This window comes from Eurosta solidaginis, chromosome 3 (assembly GCF_040869045.1).
Source record: "Eurosta solidaginis isolate ZX-2024a chromosome 3, ASM4086904v1, whole genome shotgun sequence".
In the NCBI taxonomy this organism is placed as follows: Eukaryota; Metazoa; Arthropoda; class Insecta; order Diptera; family Tephritidae; genus Eurosta; species Eurosta solidaginis.
The window spans coordinates 201,375,493-201,390,633 of record NC_090321.1 but is presented as its reverse complement, the minus strand read 5'-3'; the positions used below and the strand labels follow the sequence as shown (position 1 = coordinate 201,390,633).

General features: G+C 37.3%; 1 protein-coding gene across 9 annotated transcripts in view; it reads right to left on the bottom strand.

The window, feature by feature from the left end:
• Positions 1 to 15,141, bottom strand: part of LOC137244920 (DENN domain-containing protein 1A) — a 99,091-nt gene that overhangs the window by 17,355 nt on the left and 66,595 nt on the right. For 8 of the 9 annotated variants that reach the window (XR_010951223.1, XM_067774679.1, XM_067774680.1 and 5 more), the window contains one exon: positions 4,171 to 4,203. The exons of the other annotated variant lie outside the window; for it this stretch is intronic. Coding sequence is in view for 7 of the 8 variants with exons in the window: in XM_067774679.1 (XP_067630780.1) it covers positions 4,171 to 4,203 (33 nt within the window). In the remaining variant the exon portion in view is untranslated. The remainder of the gene's footprint in view (positions 1 to 4,170; positions 4,204 to 15,141) is intronic. 9 annotated transcript variants of the gene reach the window in all.

Below are 15,141 nucleotides of genomic sequence, written 5' to 3'. Positions count from 1 at the left end.
TAGGTCAACGAACTGGACTAAATTCCAGAAACATATAGAAACAAAACTGGGACAACCCAAAGAGGTTGCTAATGTAGAGGAACTGGAGGAGTCGAATGAGTTCCTAACAAGGACGCTTATGACTGCGTATAACAAAGCTTGCCCTCTAAGAAGATTCAGAGGAAAAGCAAAGCCGCCATGGTGGAGCAATGAGCTGAGTCTTCTAAGAAGACAGGTTTAAGAAATGTTTAAGCTCGCAAAGGCCGTGGAAAGCGAAGCATGTCGGGACGAGTACAGGGATCTACTGAGGATCTACAAGCGTGAAATTACCAGGGCGAAGAGAAACTCATGGAAAAGTTTCTGTACGGACATAGAGCGCTCCAGCGAAACAGCACGTTTGAAAAAAGTCCTAGCAAAGTGAAACATAGTCCAGGGACTAATAAAGAAAGAGAACGGGGAATGGTCACGTAATAGTGAGGAATCCCTTGAGGTGCTTCTCGATACACATTTCCCATCGGGAGACGGTTTAGAGGAGCCAGCAGACGTCACCCACACTCCGATCACGGAGCTAGTAGTGCCGGGCTTGGTGACCGATACCAAGATCGAGTGGGCAGTGAAGACGTTTTCTAAGTTTAAATCGCCGGGCCCAGATGGTATATTCCCGGCCATGCTACAAGTCCAAGTAGGGCGGTCGTGGAATGGCTTAAAATAATATTCGATGGGTGCATACGACTGAATCATGTACCGCACTCTTGGAGAACTGCTCGTGTAGCTTTTCTACCAAAGGCGGGGAAGATCGGTCACATGTATTCCAAAGACTATAGACCCATTAGCTTAACATCATTTCTGCTCAAAACCTTTGAGAGGCTGATAGATGTGTACATAAAGTCCAACGTGGATGAAAAGCTGCTCTCCACAACACAGCATGCGTACACCAAAGGCAAGTCGGTAGAAACCGCATTGCATAGGGTGGTAATAAGCATAGAGAAATCCCTGGAATATAAGGAGTATGCTCTAGGAGTCTTCTTGGACATTGCCGGGGCTTTCAATAATGTTGCAAAATGGGCGATTATGGATGGTCTTAATTACATTAAAGTACATCCTGCCTTAATCAGATGGATCGGCTGCATGTTAAATTGCAGAAAGATTACATCACAATGGGGATTGTACGAGGCCACGAAATCAGTGGACAGGGGCACGCCGCAGGGAGGGGTGCTATCACCTCTGCTGTGGTCGCTGGTCATCAACCAACTGCTCAGGCAATTCGATGAGGAACCCGTAAAACTTACGGCTTACGCAGATGACGTTGCAATTGACATAAGTCGAAAGTGCCTTCCAACGATTAGTTCTTTGATGGATCGGGAGCTTCGCGATATTCATACCTGGGCATCTAATGTCGGGTTGAAAGTCAATGCGGAGAAGACGGATATGGTCTTGTTTACAAAGAGGTACAAGGTCTCAAATTGGACCAGGCCTAAGTTAGGAGGGGTGACCTTACAGGAGAAACCTTGCACAAAATATTTAGGAATCATCCTAGACAGTAAGGTGTCATGGAAGCTCAACGTGGAGGAGAGGGTCAAGAAGGCCTCAACGGCACTCTACGCATGTAAAAGAATGCTGGGGTGTACGTGGGGCATATCGCCCTCTCTTTTTCATTGGGTTCTTACAGCGATTGTAAGCCCTATTCTATACTATGGAGTTCTTGTTTGGTGGAAAGCCACACAATGCCATATGGCCATAGTTGTATAGCGTCATCAATCACAAGACGAACAGACTACATGATTCCCTATCTGCGCTTCGAGGGAGATCTTAAGGCCACAATAGAGGTGGACGGTTCGCGCAAGGGTGCGCAAATGGCGGACGAGGCGATACATGTGTACACCGATGGTTCCAAAGTAGTGAAAGGAGTAGGGTCTGCGGTATACTGCGCTGATCCGGAAATAAGCAGATCCTACAGGCTGCCGGATTACTGTAGCATTTTCCAAGCGGAAATATTAGCCGTAACCAAAGCAGTAGAAACCCTGGAAGAGAATAGCTTAAGCTGCAACCGTGTTAACTTTTATATTGACAGTCAAGCAGCAATTAAGGCAATAATCTCGCATAGCACAGCATCTGCGTGTTAGAGTGTAAGCAGTCTCTGGAGAGAATCGGGGCAGGGAGAAGCATACATCTATATTGGGTCCCAGGGCATATGGGAATAGATGGGAATGAAAAAGCGGATGAACTAGCTAAAAAGGGCGCATCCCTTGAAGCTTGCTCCGTAGATGTCCCAATTAGATTGGGCGAGATTAAGTGAAGGCGAGAGGTGCACATGATCGACCAAGCGTGAAAGGCGTGGGTTCAAGCGCGGGGCTGTAAAGTGTCGAAGATTATGTGTAGGTCTTACAACCTTAGACTAACACAGTTGCTCCTATCATTAAAAAGAGAGGACTGTAGACTCATGACGGGTATTCTGACTGGACACTGCCTTCTGGCGTCACATGTGTTTAAACTAGGCTTGGTCAGTGATAGCAGATGTAGGAAGTGCGGGTTGGAGGAGGAAACGATCGAGCACGTTCTGTGCTCGTGCCATGCACTTGCCAGGCTAAGACTCCAGCTATTAGGAGTGATACAGCTGTCAGATCTACAAGCAGCAAGTGGCTTAAGTCCTAGGAAGCTTCTAGTATTTGCCAAGAGGACGGATTTATTTTATAACATAGGTCCTGTTTTTTGATAGGGTTTTTCAGTTTGGTCGTTAAAACAAACTTCTGGTAACACTACGGACTCAATCAGTCTATCTGAGGTCCTCATGGACCGGCCAGTTCAACCTACCTACCTAGTAATAGGAGTAACGTTCCTGCCAAATTTCATCATGATATCCTCAACGAATGCCATATTACAGCTTGCAAAACTTTTAAATTACCTTCTTTTAAAAGTGGGCGGTGCCACGCCCATGGTCCAAAATTTTACTAATTTTCTATTCTGCGTCATAAGGTCAACCCACCTACCAAGTTTCATCACTTTAACTGTCTTTGGTAATGAATTATTGCACTTTTTCGGTTTTTCGAAATTTTCGATATCGAAAAAGTGGGCGTGGTTATAGTCCGATTTCGTTCTTTTAAATAGCCATCTGATATGAGTGCCCAGGAACGTACATACCAAATTGCATTAAGATACCTGAAAATTTACTCAAGTTATCGTGTTTACGGACAGACGGACGGACGGACGGACATGGCTAAATGAATTTCATTTTGATATGTAGAATTCTATATCTATCTCGATTAGTTTATGCCGTTACAGGGTACCGTTATGCGAACAAAATTAATATACTCTGTGAGCTCTGCTCAGCTGAGTATAATAAACAAGTACGGGACTGTCTTCGGCTGTGCTGAAAGCCTCATACCTTTCACGAATCGGCAGCTGAACAAGGATCTGATGAAATTTGAAAAATTCATAAAATCTGAACAATCAACTGTATATATATATGTATATGTATTATATATTTGATCTTGACGATTCTTTAAGGCAATAACGTATTGCATATATGTAAGCGTTTGATAAAGCTTCTTCCTGTTAAAATGTGGAAGAAATTACAAAAACAGTCTCAACCGAACAAACGGTTGTATGGGAGATAACTATATGTATGTATGTATGGTATTGCGGGACTTATTGTGGGTTTATCTAATGTACCATTTCATTTACATGGAAAGTATAAAACACATACAGCGATGGATCCGAAAATAGTCACAGTTTCGAAAACTTAAAAGCTGTATTTATTTACGTTTTGAGCAAATAATAAAATAATTGACTGCCGAATACTGCGAAAAAAATGCGAAACAAGACTTAAATGTCATTAAAATTCAAAATAAATGTGTATATGGTGAAAACTTCGAAAATATTCGAAATTTCGAAAACTTTTCTAAGTTGTATTTTTTAAATTCTGAGCCAAAACAACAAAAAAATGGAGTTCAATATCGGTAAAAAAAAAAAACAAAACATAGAACATCGCAAAAATAATGGCAAGCTTTGTTAATTTTTTTTTTAAACATACTAAAAGCCATTTTTTGTTAAACATACTAAAATCCATCTAAATACTAAAAAGCTATTAAATAAAACAAGCGAAACGAACAACAAAAGCATGAATGAGCTAGTTTTAATTAATTAATGTATAATAATGTTAATCTCAATTATACTAGCTAAATTACCACTCACCGATTTCACAGCAGACTTTACGGCTGGATTCGTCTGCGTTTCAAAGTAAAGATGCGTATATAACAGCGAGGAGTTAAAAGTTTTGCAAAAGATATAAATAAAATTTTTTTTTTTAAATTGCGATACACAAATTATTTAACGTGAAACACAATATTTTTTTTTTTTTCGAACATACGGGTACACCATAATTGAGTAACGAGGCAATGTATATCCACCCAAAGTAGTCGCCGTCAAATGTTGTGATGGTAAGGATTGGTTACATACGAGTATCAATGATGATAGAAGTGACAGTTCATGATTTGGTAAAAGCGTTCATTAATTATAATTATGTTTATGTTTAAAAATATTAAATTATATCATAGTTTAATTGAGCGATAAAGCGAATGTGTGCAACATTATTGACAAGAGTGCGGCGTCACAAAACACACATCAAATATTTAATATAAAGAAAAAAAAATTGGGGAAAAGAAGAAAGAGAAATAATGTTATACTGCTAGCTTAAACTATTTATGCGCTTAATTTTCTATATTTGAAATTGCTAAAAAAAAATATACATTTTGCGTATATACAGTGGTGCTCACCTAAATAGCACACAATTTAAATTTTGTTTGCAGTATTAACAACAGCAGGCTGCCGCCGTCATATGGGGTTAGTCTGCTTGGCCTATACCATATTCTGGAGCAAGTTGAGTCATATGTTTAAAAAATAGTTCAGGTTTTGGTAATATACGCACTCAAGAAATTTAATGGAATCACAATTTTGTTTAACGAAATCATTAATTTTTTCTTTTCACACAGAGCCACTTGCTTCATAAACGAACATCCGCCAACATTCAGCAAAATAATATTGTAACGAATTTTGGGAAATTGCGATTATTTTGCACCTACTCTATATAACAATATCTCATTTATTTACAACTCTACTGAAGTAGTAGTACTTCACAATTACAATACTCGCGTACTTCACTAAAAGCGTGTTAAAATCAAACTGAGTAATTATCGCATGCACCGCGCTGCTGTTATACTCTCAGTTAGCCTCGTTCACCCATCACCCATTCACTTCATCATCAGTACGCTTTAGGCAAATTTAGAAAAATTAAAAAATAACAATAATTATCATTAGAAAAAAATTATTGTTCTGGCCTTGAGCTCGAATCGAACCTTGAATCATTTATCAATAGGTCGATAAAAACAAAAACAATTTTTCGTAATTAAAAACTGAAATATAACAAATGAATACGACACAAAATATGTTAGCAAGTATTTTTGTTGTATAGGGAGAATGTTTATAACAGCGCTTCGCGAGATTTTGTATGTGAATGGGCAAGGCGAAATAAACTTCAATTGCCAAATCTCGAGTTCCTTCATATTTATAGACGCAACATCTTGGTTGATTGTGGCGACGTTACTGGAATGCATACGCTTGTGTTAAACGCATCTATATGAAAAATTTCATTGTGCCGCGGCCTTTACTGCCGTTGTGTTTATTTACTAACAGCATAGTCATGTTAGAAATGCTAATATTCGCCACAATATTACTCCATAGAGCTAGTGATATTAGCACAGAAAAGCAGAAATTTATTTTGAACCGAGTCTTATTTGTCGTAGTGGTTCTGACTACTTGGGTTACAGAATATCGAAGCATATTCTAATATTGGGCTCACCAAAGATACAAAGAGAGTCTAAGTAATGTATGGATCATTGTATTCTTTAAACCATCGTTTGACGAACGCAAAAGTTCCTTTGACTCTGTTCATGTAACATCCTATGTGCCATTTAAAGTCGAGCTTAGGGTCAATTGTAATGCTAGATCTACGAAGCCAATGATTTGCTTAATAGCATAATCTCATACTCGTGGAATTGGTAGGAATTACTTATGAAGCGCATGAACTTGCACTTGTTGTTGTTGTTGTATTAACGATAAAGACACTCCCCGAAGGTTTTGGGCAGTGTTATCGATGTTGATCGTCCTTTGCCGGACACAGATCAGGTACGTTCCGGTAACACAGCACCATAAAGGTTCTAGCCGGATCATCTCGGGAACGATTAATATGACCACATTAAACCCCGCCCCCTAATGCCATGAGGCACATGGGGTCGCCAGAGCCTCGCCTACTATACATGTGTATCATACATTCATATTTGTAACAGGATTCCCCTCACAAGACGAATAGACTAAATGATTCCCTATCTGCGCTTCGAGGGAGATCTTAAGGTCACAATAGAGGTGGACGGTTCGCGCAAGGGTGCGCAAATGGCGGACGAGGCGATACATGTGTACACCGATGGTTCCAAAGTAGTGGAAGGAGTAGGGTCTGCGGTATACTGCGCTGATCCGGAAATAAGCAGATCCTACAGGCTGCCGGATTACTGTAGCGTTTTCCAAGCGGAAATATTAGCCGTAACCAAAGCAGTAGAAACCCTGGAAGAGAATAGCTTATGTTGCAACTGTGCTAGCTTTTATATTGATAGTCAAGCAGCAATTAAGGCAATAATCTCGCATAGCACAGCATCTAAATGCGTGTTAGAGTGTAAGCAGTCTCTGGAGAGAATCGGGACAGGGAGAAGCATACATCTATATTGGGTCCCAGGGCATATGGGAATAGATGGGAATGAAAAAGCGGACGAACTAGCTAAAAAGGGCGCATCCCTTGAAGCTTGCTCCGTAGATGTCCCAATTAGATTGGGCGAGATTAAGCGAAGGCGAGAGGTGCACATGATCGACCAAGCGGGAAAGGCGTGGGTTCAAGCGCGGGGCTGTAAAGTGTCGAAGATTATGTGCAGGTCTTACAACCTTAGACTAACACAGTTGCTCCTATCATTAAAAAGAGAGGACTGTAGACTCATGACGGGTATTCTGACTGGACACCGCCTTCTGGCGTCACATGCCTTTAAACTAGGCTTGGTCAGTGATAGCAGATGTAGGAAGTGCGGGTTGGAGGAGGAAACGATCGAGCACGTTCTGTGCTCGTGCCCTGCACTTGCCAGGCTAAGACTCCAGCTATTAGGAGTGATACAGCTGTCAGATCTCGAAGCAGCAAGTGGCTTAAGTCCTAGGAAGCTTCTAGTATTTGCCAAGAGGACGGAGTTATTTTATAACATAGGTCCTGGTTTTTGATAGGGTTTTTCAGTTTGGTCGTTAAAACAAACTTCTGGTAACACTACGGACTCAATCAGTCTATGTGAGGTCCTCATGGACCGGCCAGTTCAACCTACCTACCTACCCCTCGCGTAGTTGAGGTTGACCATCGGGTTGCGGAAGCTTTGAAGCTATAAAGCTTTGTATTGCGCTTATGAACCCCTTGCACTTCGGCAGGTTTAGAACATTACATTTACGAAGCATTATTTAACTAGGCCATTCAGATTCGATTGAAGACCTGATCTATCCACTGGTGAGCGGATAGGTATAACAAGTTCGACACCATCAGCGAACATAACCGGCTTGCAGTCCTTCAAAACATTTGGAAGGTCTCATTAATGAACAGAAACAACACTGGACCAAGGTGGCTGACCTGAGGAAGACCAGAAGAAACATCGATAGATTTTGACCAACAGTTACTAAATATAACCGTTGGTTTTCTTTCCTTCTTTCCTTGAAGCGGGAACAGCAATTGGTGGAGTTTGAACAGAAGAAGTGAATGGGAAACTTTATCGAAAGCTTTACTAACATATGTATGTAATTACATCGATTTTGCTGTTAGCCCTAAATCCGTTCAGTACATGAGTTCTGAAATCTATCAAGTCACAGCAGATTTACCCATAGAAAACCATGTTGAGACAAGTCGAGGGATGAGGTTACTCTATGAGCTAGTTGCTTTATGACGATCGATTGAAAAAGTTTTGGAATAGCACTGAGCTTTGCTATTCCTCGATAACAATTATTTTTACCTACATTCAGATCCAGAAACCAGACTATATATTTATATATATAAAATATATATTTATTTATTTCGAAATAAATAAATAAACAAATATATAGTCCGGTTTCTGGGTCTGAGATGCTGTCGGCCTGTGTAATTTATAAGAGGGGATCTGTTCCAACTTTTGTAAAGTGTTATTATAAACGCCTTTTTCCGCTTCCTAGAATATCTCGATAGAATATACCTTGCTTTAGAAATGCGTGGGGTGGTGATAACGGGCTCCGCCTACCGCACTGAATATCCTGCGCAAATTTATAAACAAGTGCTTTCAATTAGAACGGGATCACCTATTGGCGGTGATTTGGCAAATGCTCCGAGTGTACTTCTGCCATGAAAAGCTTCGCAGTGAAAATTTATCTGCCTTTGCAAATGACGTTCGGAGTTGGCATAAAACATGTAGGTCCCGTCCCGCTAATTTGAAGAGAAAATTAAAAAGTAGCACGAGAAGAGAAACTCGGCCTTAAATATCGTCGGAGATTATTGCACCTTGCATTTATTTATTTATTAAGTGGGTGCAACTCATTTCAACATCCCCATCGTATGAGGACGAAGTATTTTTAGAAACCTTATCAATAAGCATTCTTAATAGACACCGGCGACAACACACATTTCCGTTAATTGTTCTACACTCCGGTAGATATTAGATAGTCTAGGTATAATGCCAGAGCCGGATGCTATTCAAGGACCAAATTTATAATAATTAAAGCCATAAATCAAATGCTGTAAAAGATTTTATGTTGAAGTTTAGCAGAATGTCGCTCTTGCTATTATTTATAGACCGGTTGTAAACTAGCAAAAGTGGTTGACAACCACGCCCACTTTCATATAAGGAATTAAGAAAGATGGCTTATAAAAAGCCTAAAATTTAATATATTGTGACGAATATTAGTATCACTAAGCGATACTACCGTCACTAAGCCGATACTAAGCAGCCACTCGTATGTACGTAAACAAATCAATTATCATCTACACACATACATACAAGGCAACGGAGAGATACTAATAAACACATTTAATCATCAGCCGAAGTAGTATTCACATATACACACGCATATGGCTGGTAACCAAGTAGTAGATTCTAGAAGGAGAAACGTCTAGACATTTGGAGAAATATGCGGACAAGGCAACAGAGAGTATAAAAGCAGCACATGCTGAGTAGTCAGTCGGCAGTTTGATTTAAACACGCAATTAGTTGTGAAGTAAGAGTTATTGTGAAGTACTTTCAAAGTAGTCTAATAAAGACGATTTTGCATTACTGAATATTGGAGTTATTTATTCGACAATTTAGCGATTCGAACGTTTGCAGAAGGTTGAAAATAAGCGGAATTTCCCGCAATTCGTTACAATATTGTTACGAATGTTAGCAACACTAAGGGGTACTGCCATCTCTATGCCGATGCTAAGCAGTGACGTGACTTCACATCAATAATTCAATCATTATGTCTACACGTACGCGTGCACGCGGCGGAGAAGCAACGCACCAGCTCATGCAGATATCTTATCTGAAATGCTCCTAAAGGTATGCAATTGTGATTGTGGAAGTATCGCTCACACATACAAGCGCATGGGGTATGAGAGAAGCTATAAAAATTATACATCTGTAGTTGTAGCTGAGAAATTTATAATTAACTAGTAAGTTCTGGAATTAGAAAAGCCTAGATATATGCAACGAGGAGGTCGGACAGTATAAAAGGGTGACAACAGTGGAGGCGAGGATCAGTTTCATTTGAGCTATCAATCAGTTTGGTTTATTTATTTTTTTATTCGTTGCAAAGTATAAGTGTTATTGTGAAGTACTTTTATAAAGGCCATTTTTCCATTATTCAATATTGGAGTTATTTATTCAACAATTCAGCGATACGAACGTTAGCAGAAGACTGCAAATAAGGGAAATTGCAAGTAAATTCGTTACAATATGTATGTACATATTAGTGCCACATTCATGAAAATTGTTCGTATTTGCGCAAATAACTGATTAAGGGATATAAAGTGATTTAATGATTGGGTTAAATAAGTTTTCTAATTTATATTTTTACTATTCTATGTTATCGGTGTTTTTAGTAAAAATTAAATTAATAAATGTAAAAAAATGTCTAACTACATTTCGAACAAAAGGACTTAGTAGAACTTTTGGCAAACAAAATTATTAAACTAAATTAAAATCAACAGAAGAAAATAGTGAAGCAATCAAAAACAAAAATTTGAATAAAAAAGTCAAATTTACGAACTTTTCAAATATAGATTTCTATCGTTTATGGGTGAATTGAGTGACGAGGTACATTTTTAAACTTTTCATATGTTTTCATAAGGATTGCTTTTTTTTGTTTTCATTTCCTTTTTGTGCAATTTAATGCTTTGAGAGCTTATTTGCGGTGGCAAACTTCTGATATACGGTATTATACTGTAAAAAAAAATTTTATTAAATTTATCACAGAAAAAAGAAAATAACCGTTGAAAACACAAGTAAGGAAGTCTAAGTTCGGGTGAAACCGAGCATTACATACCCAGCTGTACACTTGAAATGCTGTTGTTGTTTGTTTCGTGTGCTTAATAGTGTTACAAGGCTGCGCAATAATACATATACATATGGTTCTATTCTGAAATAATTTTCGTTTAAAAGAAGCAAAAAGGAGACAGAGACTAACATCAATGACCTTGAGCGGGTAATAATGCAGTTTTCCTTCAGATATGGGGATTTCCCTACTGTTTACAAGTAAGTATATACAAAAAAAAAAAATATAAAAAGGGCAGGGTTATTAACGAAATTTTCCAACTTTTACTAAAAATAGCTTATTACCTGCATCTACGCACTTTAACAAAATCTTTTATATAAAAGAAGGTGATTTAGCCGATTTAGTCCACTTTTACTGAAAATATTTCCTGTTAAACACCAAATGTTTCGTCGAGTTATGGCTCCAGAAACGTTGGGAAATGCATTGTAAGAAAGGGGCAGTGCCACGCCTATTTTTCAAGATTTGAATTTTTTCCCATTTCTTGTTATAATGGCACAAAAAACTATTTTTCGCTAAGATTTAACTTATTATTTTTTCATACGACCCTTTTTAAAGTCATTTATACAAAAGTGGGCGTGGTCCTTAACCAATCTTATCCATTTTTACTAGAAATATTTCCTGCTACAAGGAAAATATGTGTACCCAATTTTGTTACATGTAAATTTTTCTTCGAGTTATGGCTCTCGAAACATTGAAAATTGCTTGTACAAAAAAGGGGCGGTGCAACACCCATTTTCAAAAATTTTAGTGTTTTCCAATTTAATGTTACGAGCCGGACCCGTGCGCATCTTGCGCAACCAATATAAAAGTCTCTTATCAAATATCAACAAAAGTCAGCGGTTCAATCAATCAATTAAAACTTACCGCTTGCGCTGCCATCTAGCGTATGATAGCAACTGCCAGTAATGCAGTGCAAATATTCACAATAGTGCCATAGTACAAATAGATTTCTTTGTGTGCAACAAACAAGAGCTCTACGACCAAAATTGCCCAAAGCTCGCTAATAGCCCGAATCTCCATCTTTACAACCAAAACTTTATTTATAGATTTGGATTCCAAGTAAGAGCGAAAAAGGGACCCGTACATAAAAACAGCAATTTGAAATAATATACATATATGATAATTCAATTTAGAAAGTAAAATTCTATTAATACAAAGCTCTTTTTCGCTAAGATAAAGCTTATTATTTTCGTTTGCGACCCTTTTAAAAATCTTTTATATAAAAGTGGGCGTGGTCTTTAACCGATCTCATCCATGTTTTTAGAAATATTTCCTGCTATAGGGAAAATTTGTGTACCCAATTTTATTACGATCCGTTAATTTTTCTTCGAGTTGTGGCTCCCGAAACATTGAAAATTGCTAAGTAATAAAAGGGGCGGTGCCACGCCCATTTTTTTTTTTTTTTTGGTAAATTGAAGTTTTTCCTATTTATTGTTATAAATCCACTTGGGAAATAAAATACCATTGACATAAAGCTCTTTTTTGCAAGGATATGGCTTATTTTATTCGGCCACGACCCTTTTAAGAATCTTTTATATAAAAGAAGGGCGCTCCTTAACCGATTTCGTTAATTTTTCTTCAAAGCATTCTTTATAGTAAAGGCAACCTCTCTGCCGAATTTTGTTACGATAGGTTTAACGATTTTTGATTTATGATTAATAATATTTGTAAAATAGCTTTTATCACAAGTGGGCGGTATTATTTACTAAATAATCAGGGTTTTTGTGTTTTCCAAAATGTTATATATATAGAAAGTGGGCGTGGTTATCATCCGATTTCGCTCATTTTCAATACTAATCTATTCTGAGTCCAGATAAGCTCGTGTACCAGATAAGCTCGTTGGTGAAGATATCTCAATATTTACTAAAGTTAACGGACAGACGGACGGACGGACATGGCTCATTTAATTTTTGTTTTCGATACTGATAATTTTGATATATGGAAGTCTATATCTATCTCGATTCCTTTATACCTGTACAACCAACCGTTATCCAATCCAAGTTATAATACCCTGTGTACAAGTACAGCTGGGTATAAAAAACACAAAACATAAAAGAATTATACGAAAAAGTATGCAACAAAAACGAAAACAAATACATAAGTATGTATAAATGTAGGTATGCATCTCAAAAGAATAGGTAAATGCGTACTAAATGATGTCAGAAACAATTTTTTTGTTCCTTGAAGATATAAAAATAGAAACATGCATAAATCATATTAGTAAGTAAAAAAAAAGGAATATAAACAAAAAAGGCAACTCTTAGAGACCAATTGTACAGCGTACAACGGAACATTCATATGGCGTAGCAGCTAAAGGCTTGCACTGATATGAATGTTGGAGATTCGAGTTCAACGCTCAGCTCCCGAAAAGCTAGCTGATGAAGAAGTGAAATTCAGAAACATGTCCTAGTAACCATCGCCGTTTGTAAACTTACAATTTTTCTCTAATATCAATTACAAAACCCATTGTATAAAGCAATATGAGCAAAGCTCGCTAATTAAATACATATGATCATGTTGATATAATAGTAACAGCGGAAGTATTAAAAACAAATACTGTAAAAATCCGAACAAATGTTACTAAGCTTTCAAAAGCGCGCCTAAAAATCATATCCACACCATTAGGAATAAACTACATACAGAGTGTATGTGCCTACATGGTGATCAAAAGGAATATAAACAAAAAAGGCAACTCTTAGAGACCAATTGTACAGCGTACAACGGAACATTCATATGGCGTAGCAGCTAAAGGCTTGCACTGATATGAATGTTGGAGATTCGAGTTCAACGCTCAGCTCCCGAAAAGCTAGCTGATGAAGAAGTGAAATTCAGAAACATGTCCTAGTAACCATCGCCGTTTGTAAACTTACAATTTTTCTCTAATATCAAGTAAAAAAAAATTTACGAAATTTTGGGTCTTTGATCACAAATGTGCGCTTTTTTTTGGATATTTTTAGGGACAGGTTCTCGAGATGGGGGAAGCCAAATTTATGTCTTTTTATTATAAAAGTGAATGTTTTTTAAGTAAAAAATGTTTAACAATTAAACTTTTCTATTATCTCTGATTAAATAACATACTATTAATTCAAAATAATAATAAACATTTCGTTCACTTGTTGTTACAAACTTAAGTAAAACGTACATCATTACAAAGAAAGCGCTCCCCAGAGCCGTGACTTTTTATCGCACAAAAAACAGGAAGAATTTGAGAAAGAAAGAAAGTCTTTTTGAAGAGCAGAAGTATTATTTTCTACAGTAAAAAATCCAATTTTTGCCCAAAACAATTAGCAATCCAGAGTTTTAGGTAGCAAAATTTTGACTCTGCATCTTTCTGATCCCACAGAAATTTAAACTAAATAATTAAGTTATGCAGAACATTTACATACAAATTCCTCTAGAATTTCAAGGCATTTTGAAATACAAAGTTTAGTAACGCTCCCGGAACCTACACCTCTAACAGCAACTTTTCTAGTTTCCTTAGACTTCCGTTATAGGACTTTGATGACAGTTTGTGATTGGCCGCACTCATTGAATGGGGCGAATCACTGTTTACACAACAACAACAACATTAGGATCAAAACTTCAACATTTTTCTATTTGTTCTAATAAATACTATATTAAATTTTTTTAGGTTGTCATGCAATTGTAAATTTAAAATCCTTCGTTTAGGAGCATATCTATATTTGAAGTGATTATCGCAAGCAAATATGTATAAAATTATATTTAATTAGTTTTTTTGTTGAGCAATTCTCCAACATTAGGCGCTTTCAGCGAACACAAGTGTTGATCAATCATTGAGTGATAATTTTCTGAACGCACCTTTAAGTATTTTTGATCAATTCAAAGGTTGGGATTTTACGTAAAATTACTGAGCATAAATTTTTTTCGCTCCATTCCATGGCTCAACTATATGGTTGGCTCATCTCACCAGCTGATTTTATTTTTTTCATTTCACTGGAGTAGGGATTGTCAGAAGGAGATGGCAAACTCAAAATGAAACCAACACATTGACAACATTTTCTTACTACACACAAAAGCTAAGTTTTATGTTTTCATTCCATTACATTCGTCTAACACCAACACGTTGATTTTGACAATCTGAACAAAGGTATGTTGTTGCTGTAGAGATGAGCCAACCATATAGTTGATCCATGCTCCATTCACTCAACGTGTTTATTCGGCTATTTGACAGTTCTTAAACATTTTAAAGTTATGATTCAGTTATTAGAGGTTTGTTCTCCAATGATGATAGAGGTTTGACACTTCCAAATTTAAAAATCAGGACGGGTTGCTTTTACGAAATAAAGTAAACGGGGAATAATGCAATCCCCTTCAATTTTCTACTAAATAATTCGTGAACTGATAAAGAGTTATATTGCTTTGGTTATTCTTTCAGAATTTGTTTGAAGAATGCCGTACTTCAGAATTTTATTGAAAAATACATAATCTCAAAATTTGTTTCAAAAACTCTCTACCTGAGCATAAGTTCAATGCATTTTGACATTAGAGGGAGTTAATTAAAAGCATTCTTCGACCTAA